Source organism: Lepidochelys olivacea, assembly GCF_965140295.1.
Source record: "Lepidochelys olivacea isolate rLepOli2 genome assembly, chromosome: 11".
Lineage (NCBI taxonomy): Eukaryota > Metazoa > Chordata > Testudines > Cheloniidae > Lepidochelys > Lepidochelys olivacea.
Window position 1 is genome coordinate 80053261 of NC_140421.1, and position 17744 is coordinate 80071004.

At 44.2% G+C, this 17744-nt stretch overlaps 1 protein-coding gene across 6 annotated transcripts in view; it reads left to right on the top strand.

Moving 5' to 3' along the window:
- LOC311528157 (butyrophilin subfamily 2 member A2-like) overlaps positions 1-16502 on the top strand; it is a 66092-nt gene extending 49590 nt beyond the window's left edge. For all 6 annotated transcript variants that reach the window (XM_084642852.1, XM_084642851.1, XM_084642855.1 and 3 more), the window contains 9 exons: positions 867-887; positions 2801-2821; positions 4349-4369; positions 4617-4637; positions 7994-8014; positions 9220-9240; positions 9977-9997; positions 10115-10141; positions 15543-16502. In XM_084642852.1, the coding sequence (XP_084498978.1) occupies positions 867-887; positions 2801-2821; positions 4349-4369; positions 4617-4637; positions 7994-8014; positions 9220-9240; positions 9977-9997; positions 10115-10141; positions 15543-16054 (686 nt within the window). In that variant the 3' untranslated portion in view covers positions 16055-16502. The remainder of the gene's footprint in view (positions 1-866; positions 888-2800; positions 2822-4348; positions 4370-4616; positions 4638-7993; positions 8015-9219; positions 9241-9976; positions 9998-10114; positions 10142-15542) is intronic.
- The last annotated feature ends 1242 nt before the right edge of the window (positions 16503-17744 follow it).

The window sequence follows — 17744 nt, forward strand, 5'->3', positions numbered from 1 at the left end:
CCCCACCCCTGCCTCTCACACCTCTCTGCCCCTTCCCCGGCACCCCCCACCCCTGCCTCTCACGCCTCTCTGCCCCTTCCCCGGCGCCCCCCACCCCTGCCTCTCACACCTCTCTGCCCCTTCCCCCACATCCCCACCCCTGCCTCTCACGCCTCTCTGCCCCTTCCCCGGCACCCCCCACCCCTGCCTCTCACACCTCTCTGCCCCATGGAAAAAAATCGTGGATGCTCAGCACCCCTTCCCCCAGTGCCTCCCACTTGCTGGGGTCAGCTGTTCAGCGGGGTGCAGGAGGGGCTGCGGGGAGGGAGTGGCGCAGGGACAGGAAGAGGCAGGGGGAGGGGGAAGAATAGGGTGGGAAGAGATGTGACCGGGGAGCGGGGTGGGACGAGGCAGGGCAGGAGTGGGGATTGGTGGGGGTGGAGCATGGGGCACGGCAGGGGTCGAGCAACCCAGGGAACGCAGGAACTCGGCGCCTCTGTCTCCCCACGTGCCTGGCTGACGTCGCTATGCCAACAGGCGTCTGTGGTGTAGATCTGCTCTTACTGCCCTACCAAGGCAATATGACCAGAGGCCCTGATCCTGCAGACACCTATCTTCACTGCTGCGCATTGTGCCCTGGAAATCGACAGTAATTCCGGCGCCCAGGGTACAGAGACTTATGCACGTACTGAGCTTTCGTCTCGTCGTCCTGTTCAAGTCAGCGGCTCTTTACAGGGTTACAGCCAACTGCCCATTTGGGATTGGGGTCAAAGTAGATTAATTAGAGTGCTTATAATGAAAGCTGACCTTGAGATCCATAGCCTTGAGAAACAAAGCTCTTGATAGGCTTTCATTTACTGATCTAGTTCTTTCCCTTTTTTTTCAAGGTGATCTTCAAGAAGAAATTAGTAAGTTATAACCTCCTCTAATGCAATGGTTTGTATGGAGTTGCATCCTAGGCTGTGTCTACACTGGCAATTGAACGACAAAACTTTTGTTGTTCAGAGGTGTTAACCCCCTTCCCCCCCCCCAAAAGACAAAAGTTTTGCCATGACAAGTGCCAGTGTGAACAGAACGTTGTTGGCAGAAGCACTCTCCTGCCAACAAAGCGAACGCTGCTCATTGGGGGTGGGAGTATTTTGTCGGCAAAAGAGCCAACAAACAGCGGCTACGCTGCCCGACTTTTAGCGACAGGGCTTTGCCGACAGTCATGTCGCTAAAAGCTGCGTAGTGTAGACAAAGACCTCGTAAGTACTGTAGGCTTCAGTCACCGGTAGGGAAATGACATGACACCCCAGGCTTTGTGAATAAATTTAAAGTCTGGGATTTTCAAAAGATCCGAAGGCAATGTCAATGAAACTTGGGTCCCTTACACACTTAACCTGCTTGGAAAATCCAAGCCCAAATCAACTCTTTGGAACAGCGTCTGTCTTTATTCTGTGTTTGTACAGCACCTACCACAACGGGGTCTTGACCCAGGGCTGGAGCGCCTCTGAACTACCCAATGCAAATAATAAATAACTAATAGAAGTGCTGGCTCCCATTTTCAGCTGTGGCCAGAGGAGGACATAAAAGAGCAAGTTACGGCTCCCTGACTCTGGGACCAGTCCTGCAGACCCAGCACAGACATAATCTGTGTCACTCTGGTCATTTTCCAGCCCCAGCGCACCTTCTTCCCCGGAGGCTGCTGAGGGGGTGGTTCAGAAGTTGAGTACACCAGCTCTGGGCCTGCTAGGGACTCCATCACACCAGGGAAGCCTTCAGCTTGGGACATCCAATTGCTTTTTAGTCTAGACGTCAAAAGGGCCCACAAAGTAGCAGAAAATCCAGTCCCCTGCCTCAGCCACATCATTATTAATTATTGTTATAAAAATGCTAGAATGTGTTGCCCAAGTTGTAATCTTCGGCATAAGGCGTACAGCTTGGCTGGGGTGGTTTTTTGTTTTGTTTTTTTGAGGGGGGATTGTAAATTCACTGAAATATGTTTTTTAGGGTACTGAAACTATTTGCAAATTTGGGTTGAATTCACTGAATAATTTCAACTGAAAACACTTAAGAATTCAGAAATGGTAAAATGGTTTGTTTCAAAAATGTGAATTCAAATCAATATTTCATTTAGAGAGTGTCAATTTGAATCAATATTTTGTTTCAAAATAGCCATTCAGATTGATATTCTAAACATTTTGTTCAACCAAACTGTTTTGTTTTTTTCATTTCTCATTTTGTGAAGGAAAAAACAAACTGAAACAACAAAAGTGTGTGTGTGTGGGGGGGGGGGGCAACGTTCAGTTTGGCCACCGAACAGAAAAATCAACAATTCACTGAGCTACACCGCTGCTGACAGCTCTGATTCTGTTAACCAGAAAAGTAGAAAACAAGCCATAGCCTCAAATTGTTAGTAAAGTATTAGTGATTTCAAGGCCTACTTTTCATTCCTTCTGTGTGCAGAACTCCCAGAGTAGTGAACAGGAGTTTGGGATGCACAAAAAATGGAAAAAAGATCAGTAACAAGTGAGCAGACAAAACCGTCTTGCACCCATCAAACTGGTAACCCTTCCAAAATAATTTCCAGAGCCCAGCCCCACACAGGATCACACGTATGAATAATGCTCTTCCGGTGCATAAAGATTTGCAAAATTGGGCACAACTAACACAGGTCTGACCTGTAACCCGAGGGTGCCTACTGGGAGACATATACGGTAATAAGAAAGAATAATTTTGTGCTTGTAATGAAAATGGTCTTTCATATCTGTAGGCACCTGGACAGGAGCACGACATTTGTATTTATTTTTATCTGTTTTGTTTTTTCTTCTTTCCTTAGGGAGATTGCAGGCAGAAATCGGTAAGTTAGCATTTTCCTTGTATTCCCTTTTGTACATAGTCATCTCATATGAAGAATTTTAACTCTATTCTCCAGCACAATCCCCCTCCCTCCCCAAGGTTCACTATGCACTAAGGTCACCAAAAGGCAATGGGAGAAACATGAAAAGGAACAGAAATAAAGGTTTCCAATAGAAACTCTGACGCTGTTTTATTGTTCGCTGTAGCATCCGAGTGATTATAGGCCAAGGCCCCAATTCAACGTAGCACCTAAGCAAGTGTTTATCTTGAAACACATGCTTAAGTGCTTTCCTGAATTGGAGCCATAACATAATAGCGTTGTGGCAGACAAGGGACCGTCTAAACCTATTAGGGTGGCATTATCAAAAACACCCGGGACTGGCCTAAATTTGCTCGTACTGAAGTCAATGGTGAAACTCCCACTAACTTCAGTGGGAACAGAGCTAGGAAAATACTACCCTTAATCTTTATAATAAAAGCAACAGCACGAATAAAGACCAAGAGAATTGTAGAAATGCAGAATTGGAAGGGACCTCAAGAGGTCTTCTAGTCCTGCCACTTCCCCCCATCCTGCCTTGGTACATGTGGGTGAAGCATACCTAGACCATCCCTGAAGGTGCCTGTCTGATCTGTTCTTAAAAACCTCCAGTGATAGAGATTTCACAACCTCCCTAGCTAGAGAAGCAAATAAATATTGAAGGTTCAAGTCATATCAACAAACTATTCCCATGTTAGGATTTGATCCTGCAGTCTTTGCACTCTCGATTGCTAGTGAAGCCAACAGGAGATTAGGGTCTGTGAAGCAGAATTGGCCTGAATCCTACAAATAATTCAGAGCTCTAAACCTTTGAAAGGATCGATCTGTATGTGTAGTGAATCCAGAAGTGTAAAGCAACATGAAAGAAAAATGAAAAGGAGGACTTGTGGCACCTTAGAGACTAACCAATTTATTTGAGCATAAGCTTTCGTGAGCTACAGCTCACTTCATCAGATGCATACTGTGGAAAGTACAGAAGATCTTTTTATACACACAAACCATGAAAAAATGGGTGTTTACCACTACAAAAGGTTTTCTCTCCCCCACCCCACTCTCCTGCTGGTAATAGCTTATCTAAAGTGATCACTCTCCTTACAATGATCACTTTAGATAAGCTATTACCAGCAGGAGAGTGGGGTGGGGGGAGAGAAAACCTTTTGTAGTGGTAAACACCCATTTTTTCATGGTCTGTGTGTATAAAAAGATTCCACAGTATGCATCCGATGAAGTGAGCTGTAGTTCACGAAAGCTTATGCTGAAATAAATTGGTTAGTCTCTAAGGTGCCACAAGTACTCCTTTTCTTTTTGCGAATACAGACTAACACGGCTGTTACTCTGAAACATGAAAGAAAAATGTTAGTGCTGATGATCTTGATATGTAAAAAATGAAAAAAAAATCCTTGAAATTTTTATTCACTGCAAGTTCCTAAATAATTTGAATGAAAATATAATTTAATGATATCATTTGTATTTGTTTTTGTTTTATTTTAGGGAAACACCTTGAAAATATCAGTAAGTTCTATTTTTCTTCTAATGAAATATCTAACATGAAGTTTTAGGCAGCAAAGAAAAATCCCATGTAATGACAATTGAACCCAGATATTGCAAAGACATAAGCCAATATGTAACTTTATGCAATTCAGTGGGACTCTTACACGTGAATAAGTGTTTGCAGGATCAGGCCTAAATCTGGATGCACTCAGATAAAATATTACAAGCTTCTAATTATTTATGTGGATTTCTTTCTCTCTCTTTTTAGGTGAACTCCATGAAGAAATTAGTAAGCTATATTTCCCGCAGTTGAAACTTTTTTGTAGGGTGTTACTTTCCATTATAACATAATTTTCTTTTTCTACCCTCAAAGTTCCTGCAGCTTTAGATTAGACATACAGTGAATGATCTGATGTAAAAAGGCAATGTGAGAACATGTTTAAGTGACTAGAAGTCAGGGTACTGACTCAACCCTGGTCTACATGGGTGGGGGTGGGGGATCAATCTGAGTTACACAACTTCAGCTATGTGAATAACGGAGCTGACGTCGACGTACTTAGATCTACCCACTGTGGTGTCTCCACGGCGGTGAGTCGACGGCTGCCGCTCACGGCGCTGGAGTTCTGGAGTCGATGGGAGACTCGGGGGTCGATTTATCGCGCCTAGGCTAGACGCAATAAATCGGTCGCTGCCCGCCGATCCAGTGAGTAGTGTAGACATACCCTCAGCATGCTGACTGAGAGTGGCCGCAGCAGAAGATGGAGAGGACTCAGTAATGGCTCCCTGGCCAGTTCGACACAGACCCCAGCCTTACTGTCGAGTAGCCTAGAGGGGTGGAATTTTTTAACCAATTTTATTTTTAGGGGGGAAAAGAGGAAATTCAGTGACATCAAAATGTTTTGAGAATTCATGTTGAATTTGCCAAATTGTTTTGGTGTAAAAAGTCTGAAGAGATTGAAATGTTTTGGTTTCACGTTTTCAAAATGCAACATTGAGTTTTTGATTCAAAATGACTTTTTGTTTTGAAAATTCCTTTATTTTATATTTTTTAAGAAAATGCTTGAAATCAGAGCAAGGCGTTTCACTTCAGGTCAAACAAAGTATCTTGGTCAACCTGGAACTAATTTTTTACTGACCTTTTCAGTCACTGAGAACAACTAAATAAAAAATCTTTGTGGTTCCAACCTGAAATGCGCCTTCCCCGCCAACTATTTGGAATTGCAGAGATCTGAGGAACCTGTTATTCGCCCAGCTTTTGATTACAGCAGCTGCTGGGCTATTCTAATCTATACCACCTGGCTGCAGCTGCTCTATGGCTTCTCGCCAGGCAGATGTTACCAGCGGGCCATGCTTTCTAGCCACCCCCCTTCTGACTTGTTGCGTGGCCCCATTGTGGTGGGCTGCAGGGCGGCTGTGCAGAAGCTGGCCATGCTAGTTCAAAGCCTGTTAGGGACTTGCCCATGCTGGGGAAGACATCAGCCGCTTCCTGGCCCCTTTGAGCAACTCACATGACAGGTTTCAGAGTAGCAGCCGTGTTAGTCTGTATTCACAAAAAGAAAAGGAGGACTTGTGGCACCTTAGAGACTAACCAATTTATTTGAGCATAAGCTTTCGTGAGCTCCAGCTCACTTCATCGGATGCATGCAGTGGAAAATACAGTATGACAATTTTATATACACAGAGAACATGAAACAATGGGTGTTACCATACACACTGTAACAAGAGCAATCAGTTAAGGTGAGCTATTACCAGTGGGGGTGGGGGGGGAAACAAAACTTTTGCAGTGATAATCAAGATGGGCCATTTCCAGCAGTTGACAAGAATGTGTGAGGAACAGTGTGGGATGTGGGGGGGGGATAAACACGGGGAAATAGTTTTACTTTGTGTAATGATACATCCACTCCCAGTCTTTATTCAAGCCTAATTTAATGGTGTCCAGTTTGCAAATTAATTCCAATTGAGCAGTCTCTCGTTGGAGTCTGTTTTTGAAGTTTTTTTGTTGTAATATTGCGACTTTCAATCTGTAATCAAGTGACCAGAGAGATTGAAGTGTTCTCCGACTGGTTTGTGAATGTTATAATTCTTGACGTCTGATTTGTGTCCATTTATTCTTTTACGTAGAGACTGGTTTGTACATGGCAGAGGGGCATTGCTGGCACATGATGGCATATATCACATTGGTGGATGTGCAGGTGAAGGAGCCTCTGATCATGTGGCTGATGTGATTAGGCCCTGTGATGGTGTCCCCTGAATAGATATGTGGACACAATTGGCAACGGGCTTTGTTGCAAGGATAGGTTCCTGGGTTAGTGGTTCTGTTGTGTGGTGTGTAGTTGCTGGTGAGTATTTGCTTCAGGTTGGGGGGCTGTCTGTAGGCAAGGGCTGGCCTGTCTCCCAAGATCTGTGAGAGTGATGGGTCGTCCTTCAGGATAGGTTGTAGATCCTTGATGATGCGATGGAGAGGTTTTAGTTGGGGGCTGAAGGTGACGGCTAGTGGCGTTCTGTTACTTTCTTTGTTGGGCCTGTCCTGTAGTAGGTGACTTTTGGGTACTCTTCTGGCCCTGTCAATCTGTTTCTTCACTTCAGCAGGTGGGTATTGTAGTTGTAAGAACACTTGATAGAGATCTTGTAGATGTTTGTCTCTGTCTGAGGGGTTGGAGCAAATGTGGTTGTATCTTAGGGCTTGGCTGTAGACAATGGATCGTGTGCTGTGGTCTGGATGAAAGCTGGAGGCATGTAGGTAGTTATAGCAGTCAGTAGGTTTCTGGTATAGGGTGGCAACTATGGTGACAGAAGGAGGGGAAAGGATATAATGGAGAGATGTGCCATATTAGAAGAAAGTTAAACCAATCCATATTAAGGATAAGGAAAGTAGACATGACATGAAGGTCTAGATTGCATGATAAATGTCTCCCCTACCTCAGCCATATCAGCATTAGTCCCCAGATGCTATGATATTGTTATTTGGAGTACTGTGTCCAGGATGTGGACAAATTGGAGAGAGTCCAGCGGAGGGCAACAAAAATGACTAGGGGGCTGGGGCACGTGACTTACAAGGAGCAGCTGAGAGAACTGGGGTTATTTAGTCTGCAGAAGAGAAGAGTGAGGGGGGATTTGATAGCAGCCTTCAACTGCCTGAAGGGGGGTTCCAAAGAGGATGGAGCTCGGCTGTTCTCAGTGGTGGCAGAAGTGGCTACACCTTGGAAGAGAGAGAGGGAATTCTGGTGACAGAAGGAGGGGAAAGGATATAATGGAGAGATGTGCCATATTAGAAGAAAGTTAAACCAATCCATATTAAGGATAAGGAAAGAAGAAAGTCTAAAGACTGAGTTATAGAACTGAATGAATATTAATTGTTCATGTGGTGTTAGCCGTTATCATTTTAGGGCTTACTCTTGCAATCTCTGTACGCCTCAGGCTCCCAGAAGCAGAACTGAGCCCCACTTCTAGACACAATTCAAAACTGTAAACCTTTGAATTTTTAGTTTCACTTGTAACCAGAAAATCCACAATATGGATAGAAATGTAATTAATGATTATCTGGACACTAGGAATCAATATAAAATGGGGAAAAAATATTTAAACCTTTGTTCATTGAAAAAACTCTTTAATAGTTTGTATTTATTTCTGTTTGCTTTATTTCAGGGGCACATCTTGAAAATATTAGTAAGTTCAATTTTTCTCCCAATCTAATCTCTCATATGAAGTTGTACGCGGTTAAATTGTTGTTGTTTTTAATTAAAGGAATAATGTCAATTTGAAAATCAAATGCACTAACTTTGGCCACAATTCAGAGGGCACAGCAGATCAGTCATTTGCAGGATTGGGGTCTTTGTAATAAATCATTGTCTACAAAATGGTATGTCAGAATAAAAACCAGACTTTGATAATAATGTTAAGGTCTGACCTTTCATTTCTTGCACGCACACCACTCCCAGTGCAATCAAAGGGTACTGGGCTGTGAGGAATAGTAATCAAAATATTCTGAATTTTGATTTTCCATCATCATCATTTTTATTTCCAATGACCAAAAAGGGGCAGGGAAAATGTCAACCAAATTGTCACTTACCCTCCCCCCACAAACACAAGCTATTTTCCCACCAGCTCTAACAATTAATAATCAGACCTAAAGACACTTTGCTCTGCAAAACTGTAAATCTTTAAAAAATTATATTGGAGCTCTGAGCCAACACGTTCTTAAACTTATGCTTCATTTTCAGCACACAGGTGGCCTTGTTGAAGTCAATGGGAGTGCTCACATGCTTAAAATTACGTACGAGCCTCACTCTTTGTATCATCAGTGCCTAAGAGTCCAAGCCTGCAAATACTTACATGCATGAGTAACTTTATGCATGTGCCTGAGTGCTGGTCAGATTGGGTGTTTATAATGCATTGTTGCCTGTAATCTTAGCTCCTGATCCTGAGTTTGGAGCCATGCGAGTGAACTGTTGAATTCAGCCCCCCTGATTTCAGCGTAGATTCAGGTCTTTAGAATACCATGGGAAGGTAGATATTAATAGCAATGAACAGCCATGATCCTTCTGCATTATACAACCCACTGGTGAATGTGTTACAGGCCTGCCTGCGTACTGCTCTACATACAATATGAGTCTGCTACAGACCCTTGCTAAATCTACAGCAATTTGGTCTTTTTGTTAGCTCTGGAGGTCCCCAGTTAAATGCCTGGTGCATCAAACAGTATGGTGGCCATCACACTTGCATATGGTTAACTTTAAGTATGTGATTAGTTCCACTGAAATAATTCAAGGCCTATGTACGTGAGCTGAATGACTATAATGAAAAGTGATCTTTAAATTTCCAAACATTGTAAGAGAATTTTTAATTGCCTTTTCCTTTTCTTTTTATTTAAGGTGAACTCAATGAAAAAATTAGTAAGTGATATTTTCTCATTTTTGTATGGATTGCATCTTCTCGTGACATTTTCCATCTACTTTTCTCCCCAGACAGGAACTGCAGGCTGAATTCAAACACACAACAAATGATTTGTCACCAAGAAAGATTGTGAGATAGTGATTAGAACTAAGGGTATTGAATAGATATGCTGGTCCAGATTCTCAGCCACCTAATGAAACAGTGTGACATACATTCTGAGTTTTGACAAGCTCTAGTCTGGAGTTTTATAGTACTTCCTTATGGAATCACAGAAATGTATAGAAACACTGCGAGTACCAACTCCAGCACACACACGCAGGCCTTGACTTTGTACTAAAGTCCCAGATCAGATACAACAAGATAATAACATACAAGACAACAATTTAACACTAAAATGAAGATACAACACTATCTGTAGGTAAGGAGTTTGTCTACAGTGATCATCAAGTTACATAATTTCACTGCCTACAACCCCTGTCCCACGCTGTGTAGTGGTTGGGTATAGGATGTGGCCTTTAAACCCACTTAGGGCTAGAATAATTGATACTGGAAGATTTCAGAGGTACTTTATCCATGGTTTGGAAGGGAATCGTTTCCCAAAGACTTGATTAAAAAGTCTTGGCCTGAGATGGTTTTGATGAAGGAGTCGGGCTTCATTTATTCTTGGGAGAAAAGCTCGTCCACAATGTCTTTATTTCCGATGTTTTAATTATTGTTACTATTATTATTATTTAGGTGGACTGCAAAGGGAACTTGGTAAGCTTTTCCCCCCTTCTTTTTTCTGTAATGCATCCTTTTTTATTAATCAGATTCAGCTTAACAATGAACTTATTCACATGAGTGCTCACCTTTATTTGATTTGCTTGGTTTCAGAATGGAGAAAAGCCCTAGTTTGTCCAAGTAAGTAAAGTTTGTATTTAGTTAATGTCCAAATTTCACTTCCTTGAGAGAACCTTGCTCCCTTTCTTGGTAGAAATAGTTTAAAACAACACAAAACACAAACAGGAAATAACGCAATAGTTTCTCTGGTTGAAGTTTGAATGGTGAAGGCGGTTCCCCAAGTGAGCTGTAGAGCTGGGGAATCTTCCTTTGGGAACACAGAGAGGAGTGAATTAACATTTTTCTGGATAATACATGCTCAGGTAGTACTTGAATGGGATGCTGTCCTGATGTTATTCTTTGCACATTCATAGGGGAAGGACAGTCCAGCGGCTAGGGTGTTAACCTAGAATTCTGAAGGCCTCAGTTCAGATCCCGTCTCCTGTGTGACATTGGGCAAATCACTTAATTTCTTTTTTTGCCAGAAGCTGGGACTGGGTGATGGGGGATGGATCACTGGATGATTCCTTTCTGTTCATTCCCTCTGGGGCACCTGGCACTGGCCGCTGTCGGAAGACAGGACACTGGGCTAGATGGACCTTGGGTCTAGCCCAGTCTGGTCATTCTTATGGCCATTGCATTACATGTATAAACAGTATATTCTTGACAGTGCGATGCCTCTAACCAGAGAATGGCTAAATCCTTAGTCTCCTCCTGAATATATATATATATATGGATGAACCATAGCCTAGCTCCTTAAGTATATTGTAAAATTAACTTCCAGAGCAGAGGGTCAAATTATGTCACTGAATCTAGCAAACTGATTTACATTTTCAGTAATTGTGAATACAGTGGGGCAGATGGCTCAGACATGTCCAGTGTTTCTCAGGACATCGTGCATGATTCACTGAACTTTTTTCATTTCCCTGACTATCTTGCATCTAGTGCTCCTTTCTTTCTGTTCATGCATGAACGCCATGGCCTGCACAGTAAACTGCATGAGCCTCCCTGACAGAGCCAGAGAGACAGGAAAGAAGGGGAGTAAAGGTTATCCTCGGGCAGGGAGGTTAGAAAGAGGAAGAAGGGGGAGGTCAGCATGAAGGAAGAAGAACACTGGAAAAGAATGAAGGAAAGGGAGCCCTGGGGAATGAGGAAGAAAGAAGCAGCTATTTGAAGGGAAGGGATCACGTATCAGGGAAAGGCTATGAAGAGGAGAATTAGGAACCTGACTGAGAGAGTCAGGATAGGGGAAGAAAAGGGGAAACATACCTGAAAGAAAATGTATGAGCAAGGAAGTAACAAAGGAAGAGAAGAGAGATCAACAGAACAAAAGCAAGGTGATTCTTAGCCTGAAAACTGATAGGCTAAGTCTGGGCCCAAGGTAGGATTTTTCTATTGAGTTTGAACTCAACAAATCACCCACAAGGTTCTCCCTGCCTGCAGACATTTCCTGCAACATGAAAGAAGATTTCTTCTCTTCCACCCAAATCTCCTCCTATCCTCCTCTCCAAGCCCAATTTCCCCCAGTCTCCATTTTGGCAATGTCCAAAGTGAAATATTACGATTTTTTTATTCAAAAAGACTTTTCATTTCAAATTTTACTTCATTTTTTTTTTCAGGTTTAAAAACCCTCAAAAGTGAAACAAAATGTTTTATTCTGTGTCAAACAATATATGTCATTCAACCCAAAACAAACACATTTTAAGATTTTTGGTTGACCCAAAATGATTTTTTTAAATTTATTTTTGGTGTGAACCTAAAAATCAGTTATTTGCACAGTTCTGGGAGAAGAAGACAAAGATGCACAAACGCTTCCCACACGGGTTTGCTCCATGGGTCTGCTCTTATATCATCCAGTGTTTAACATGTAATGAAAGAGGTTCCAGGGCTCAAGCAGTTTTTTTTACATTCATAATTGATGCAGCAAGCCCAGAGGCACCAGGGCTACAAACTGCCAAGCCTAGAGATGACAGGGCTCAACGCTGGCATGTCCTGGCACAAATTTAAGCACTGAACACATCCCCTTCCCCACACAGTCCTCCTTATTCCTGATGTATGATTTGATGGAAATTGTCTGTCCTTTTTTATTGTCAGCCATCCTAGTGATCAGGTTATACTGGGAGCTCTGTCTTCAGGGGAAAAGACTAGTTTGTCATTTTTTGTTAAAGTTTGATTCTATGGCAGTCATTTGATGTGCTTAGTGGAGGTGTGTGAATAGCCAATTCTTCAGTTTGCCAGCTGTACTGAAAACAAATACATGCAGGAGAACCTCAGAGTTACAAACACCAGGTTTATGAACTGACGAGTCAACCACAGACCTCATTTGGAACTGGAAGTGCATGATCAGGCAATAAAATAAAATTAAATAAAAAAGCTAATACAGTTCAGTGCTGTGTTAAACATAAACTACTAAAAAAAAAGGGGGGGTGAGGGGGACAGCAGCATTTTTCTTCTGCACAGTAAAATTTCAGAGCTGCATTAAGTCAGCTGAACATTGTAAACGTTTGAAAGGACAACCATTACATTTTTTCAGAGTTATGAAAAACCTCCATTCTTGGGGTGTTCGTAACTCTGAGGTTCTACTGTAAATAAAATGAAAAAATCTTTTCAGGGTGGCTCAAAATGATTTTTTTTTTTAAAGAAATTGGGCAAACTGAAAAGTTGAAAAAATCTGGTTGAATGAAACAAATCTTTTGGCCAGAAATGGCTGATTAATCTATAAAGGTTTAAAACATCTTTTAAAATAAAATTGAAGCAAATTTCAAAAAGAAAAATCTTTCTGAACCAAAAAGTCAAACTGTTTTGTTTCAAAAATGTGAAAAAGCAGTGTGTCAACTTTTTCAGAGTTTTTTCCCTACCAGAAGAATTCTCTGAATTTTACACAAATTCGTGAAATCTTTCAGTCAGTCCAAATCTACATTTTTCAGAAAAAAAAAAAATTCCCCCAGCTTCAGTGCTTAGATTGCCAAAGAGAATAAACCATATTAACTACTTTCAAATTTAAACTTTAATCCCCTACATTTTGATGCTGGACACTGGTCTTCATATAGGGTTGTCCTGCTGACTGCTGTGTTGTTGATTGTTTGTTTGTTTTCAGCTTTATTTATATAATATTAAGAGCCAGACCTCATCAGCCAATTTTGAAGCTAATATAAGTATTGTAACCGTGGCAAAAATGGGCTATTAAAGGAAACTCAGCTGGGACCTTATCTATAGAGTGAGTTTCACTGGTCCACATTGCTACCATGAACAAACTTTGATAGCTGCATAGATTTCATGACAGCCATGAAATTCTGACTCATTCACAACAAGCATTATCTATACTAACACTGAAATGGGATATTGGCCTTATCCTTTGCCATGCCAGGACCTCACACAAGGTGAGAATTCTCAGTCAGATCTAGCTTTGGGATGGGAGATGGCCTACATTTAATTTCAAATGGAAAAAGTGATACCACCTTCTCAATCCCTTTTCATTCCACCTGGATGCCAAGCTAGAGACACCTGAATCAGCTGTGGGCCACCTATGTCTTCTGTAGTTGAGGATGCAAGTGAGCTTCCATTATAAGCCCTGCTTTCCCTCCAAACCGCATACACTGGAATATCACTAACAATAATCAGAACATGATTGTTAGGGGAACATGGCTTGCAAATTCAACCCATGCATTTGAAGAGTCAAGTAACTCCCAGCTGAGATGACCCCAGAGCCACTGAGCATAGGAAGGTGATGGTAAGGTCAGTTCTGCAGTGGCCACTGCAGTGTAGGGTAGCCAATGGACAGCTGCTTCCCCAACTTTTTACCTTGGAAGTGAGCTACGTCTACATTGGTACCACTCTGCAGTGACTTACATCGAATGAGAACTGGAGTAACGTCCACGGATGGTTAAAGGATAGAGAGTGTGGGGGGTGTGGTGGATAGGAGAGAAGTTTCCTCTCCTCTGCTGAAAACAGATGATCTCCTCCTTCCTCCTTAGATAATGTCATGAGGAGACCTGGGTGAAAAGTGGATATTTCAGTTCATTGGCAATTTCAAAAAATTGAAGACAAATTTGTTTTGGGTCAGATCAGAAATGAAAATTTGTAGAGAGTTAAAAAAATGATTTAAACAAAATGTTTTATTTTAAGCATTTATAAAGTTTTTTTGCTTTTTTAAAAATAAGATTAAGGGAAATTTTGAAATGAAAAATTGTTCCCAACCAAAGAAATTAAAATGTTTAGTTTTTAAAATATCAAAACAAAATATTCTGATTTTTTTTTAATATTTTTATTTCTCTTAAACAAACAATTTGGCCAAACTGACGTGGATTTGGAAAATGTTTGTGTTATTGAATCTGAATTTTTCACCAACAAAAGTTTTGGCCTAACAATGTCACCGACTCTAGTTGTGAGAGCGGCCCATTGTGTTTCAATCTACTTTAAGCACTGTTTGTGCTAAACTATCTCTCTGCTTCTTCAACCTGTCCTAATTCCCTTTTCCTGTGGATCGCTTCCCTCTAGTAGAGATGGTCTCTTGGCTGTTATTCCTTTCTACCTGGCCTTGAACTTAAGTTAGGGGTATATCAAATCATGTTATGGTGTGATCTGACTTTAAATATTAGGAAGGAGGAGCACAGCAGGGGTTCTGTCCATGAGAAAGAAACGGGAATAAAATCCCCAGCATTCCTGGGTCTCTGGTTCCAGGGAGAGGCATCTGCAGGAGAGGAAAGAGTCTGCATCTCAGGCCTGGCTCAGATGACCTTTTGCTCTTGTCACTGACCTGTTCCTGCTCGGGTTTGTGACTCTGCCCTGCACTCTGATGAGATCTTGGAGCTCCTCCCCATTCAGAGCTGGGCAAATCCCGGAGGAAGGAGTTGGGGCAGATCAAACCTTCCCCCAGAGATGAGCTCTGTCCAGGGGTGATGGATCCTTCTTCCTAAAACTGACGGGCGGGGGGGGCACGAGGCCGCACCCCCCTCCATGGCCCTGCCCCTGCCCCTTCTCTTCCTCCAGAGGCCCTGCCCCCTTGGCCAAGCCAGAAGCTGGGACCTGGGATGGGGAGAGGGGCGAGAGCAGCCCCTGGCCCAAGTCCCCATCCCCTGGGTCCCCACCAAAGCAGGTGGAGGCTCTGCAGCTCCCCACAGTTGCCCGCGTGGCTCTTACCCTGACCCAGATCCAGCTTCCAGCCTGGCCTGGGGGGCCAAAGAGCTGCAACCGGGCCATGGTAAGCGACAGCCGGGCAGCTGCTGCGAAGAGCCACGGACCCTCCATCAGCCTTGGATGGGGGGTCATCTGGGGGGCAGGGCCATGGGAGGGTCCACGACTCCCCACAGCTGCAGAGGTTCCCCAGGTCGGGCTCCAGCTTCTGGCCTGGCCAGGAGGCGGGCCTTTGGGGGGAGGAGAAGGGGCAGGGGGCCAGGCCCGTGGGGAGTGGGGGGGCCATTCCCGCATTCCTGCACCTCTGGCTCTGCCTTTAGCGTCCTGATTCTCCCTCTCTCCACTGCAGCGAATGTGACCATGGATCCAAACACGGCAAACGCCCAGCTCGTTGTGTCCGAGGATCGGAAAAGCGTGAGGCGTGGAATTGCACGGCAGGAGGTGCCGGACAATCCAGAGAGATTCCATTCTTTCTGTTTGCTGGGCTGCGAGAGGTTCACCTTGGGGAAACATTACTGGGAGGTGGAGGTGGGAGATGGGGGATTTTGGGCTGTGGGTGTCGCCAGAGAGTCTATGAGGAGGAAGGGAGGGATCAGATTTAACCCTGAGCAGGGGATCTGGGCTGTGGAGCGGTGTGGGGATCAGTACCGGGCTCTCACCTCCCCTGAGACTCCCATGCCCCTGAATGAGAGGCCTAAGAAGATTGGGGTTTATCTGGACTATGAAGCGGAGTGCGTGGCATTTTATGATACTGGTAATGAGACCCTGATCTTTACTTTCATGTCAGCGTCTTTCACTGGGGAGACAATCCTTCCCTTCTTCTGGGTGGGCATTGGCGTCCTGCTCAAAATCTGCCCCTGAGGCCTGGAGATGGGGAGGTGGAGTCAGGGGTAGCAATATCCCACTAGGGTTCACTCTGGTTGTGGACCAGAAATGGACTGAACTAGTCATTGTCCCAGGGACAGCTCAGATGGGTTACAACACACTGCTATGGCTCTAGAGAGGGGCATGGGGGAGACAGAGGAGATGGGGGGTTGAAGGGAGCATAGGCACCGACTCTGTGGGTGCTGCAGGGCTGGAGCACCCATGGGGAAAAATTAGTGAGTGCTCTGCACCCACCAGCAGCCAAGCTCCCATCCCCGCCCCCCCATCTCCTCCTCCTCCCCCTCCCCTGAGGGTGCCGCGTTCCCGCTCCTCCGTCTGCCTCCCAGCGCTTGCCACCGCCAAACAGCTGTAACCGGCTCCGGGAGGGAGGGGAAGGACTGGGAACGTGGTGCGCTCAGGGGAGGAGGCGGAGCCGGGGCAGGGATTTGGGGAAGGGGTTGGAATAGGGACGGGAGGGGGCGGGGCCGGGGTGGAGTCGGGGTGGGGCAGGGGCTGAGAGGGGTCGAGCACCCACCGGCGCCAGGAGAAGTCGGCGCCTATGGTAGGGAGTGGAGAAGCTGAAGACTGGAAAGGGGAACATGGGGCTTTTCTGGGGAGGGAGATGCTGGAAGGAAATGGAGAGAGAAAGAAAGGGAAAGGGGATAAGTAAAGAGAGAGGGAATAAAACTGTTAAATATTATGGAAAGTGATTGTGTTATTGGATGGCTTATTAAATCAATCCCTTTGTTCATGAGAAAAGCTATTTTAGGGCCTTATTCTCACAGATTTTGGACACTCTCTTCTCTGCTTTCTGATTATTACATTTAATTGTAATTCTCACATTTCCTGACTGTAAATATAGCATGTATTTTAAATACTGTTATTTCTGCTTGTTATTTTCTTTTTTCTCTGTTTCTTTCAAACTGTTTGTTTTTTAAAGGAGAGTACCTTTTTTTCCTGCATAAACTCTGGACTGTCTGGTGGGCATCTGCAGGATGATGTGATCTCACCAGTCTCTGCTTGAGGCCTTGTGCCAGTCTACCTAGGGAATACCAGCAGCTATGCCAGTTATACTGAGCAGCATATGCCAGTGTGATTCTGCCATGCCAGGGTACTCCTCCTCCTGCTCCATCATACAGTCCATCAGGTACCTTTGGTGGGTCAGAAAATTCCTCTGAAATATCCACCAGCACTTCAAGGAAGCTCTGTCCTTTTTCTGATGCAGGAGTGAAAGCGCAAACAAGAGGACTTCTTCAAAAGGTGCCTTCTCCATGTTGCTGGCTCTGGTAGCTGGGCACACTCAGACCAAATCACTCCTTGGCAGTCTGTGTTGGTGGGCTGTTCAAACTTCCTGTAACAAGCAGGGTGGGCGGAGAAGTTTTGCTACACTGAAACATGGTCAGAGGGCCACAGCGGCCACATTTCAGGTGGGTGTTGGGGAATCTGGGATAAGGTTGGTTTGACTCAGGTCTACATGCTGCAGTGTGGACACCAGAGCCCCAGGTTTGACCCTAGGTTAGAAATGTCTTTATGTAGGGTTAAGAAACAGTGTCGATGCTCAAGCCCAGGGTTCTCCAACATGGGCCAGCGGACTCCAGACCCAATAACCCTGGGCTTACATTGCATTGTAGACAATCCCAGAGTGACAGACATGCATATCCTCATTAGTGTTCGGTGACACAACCAC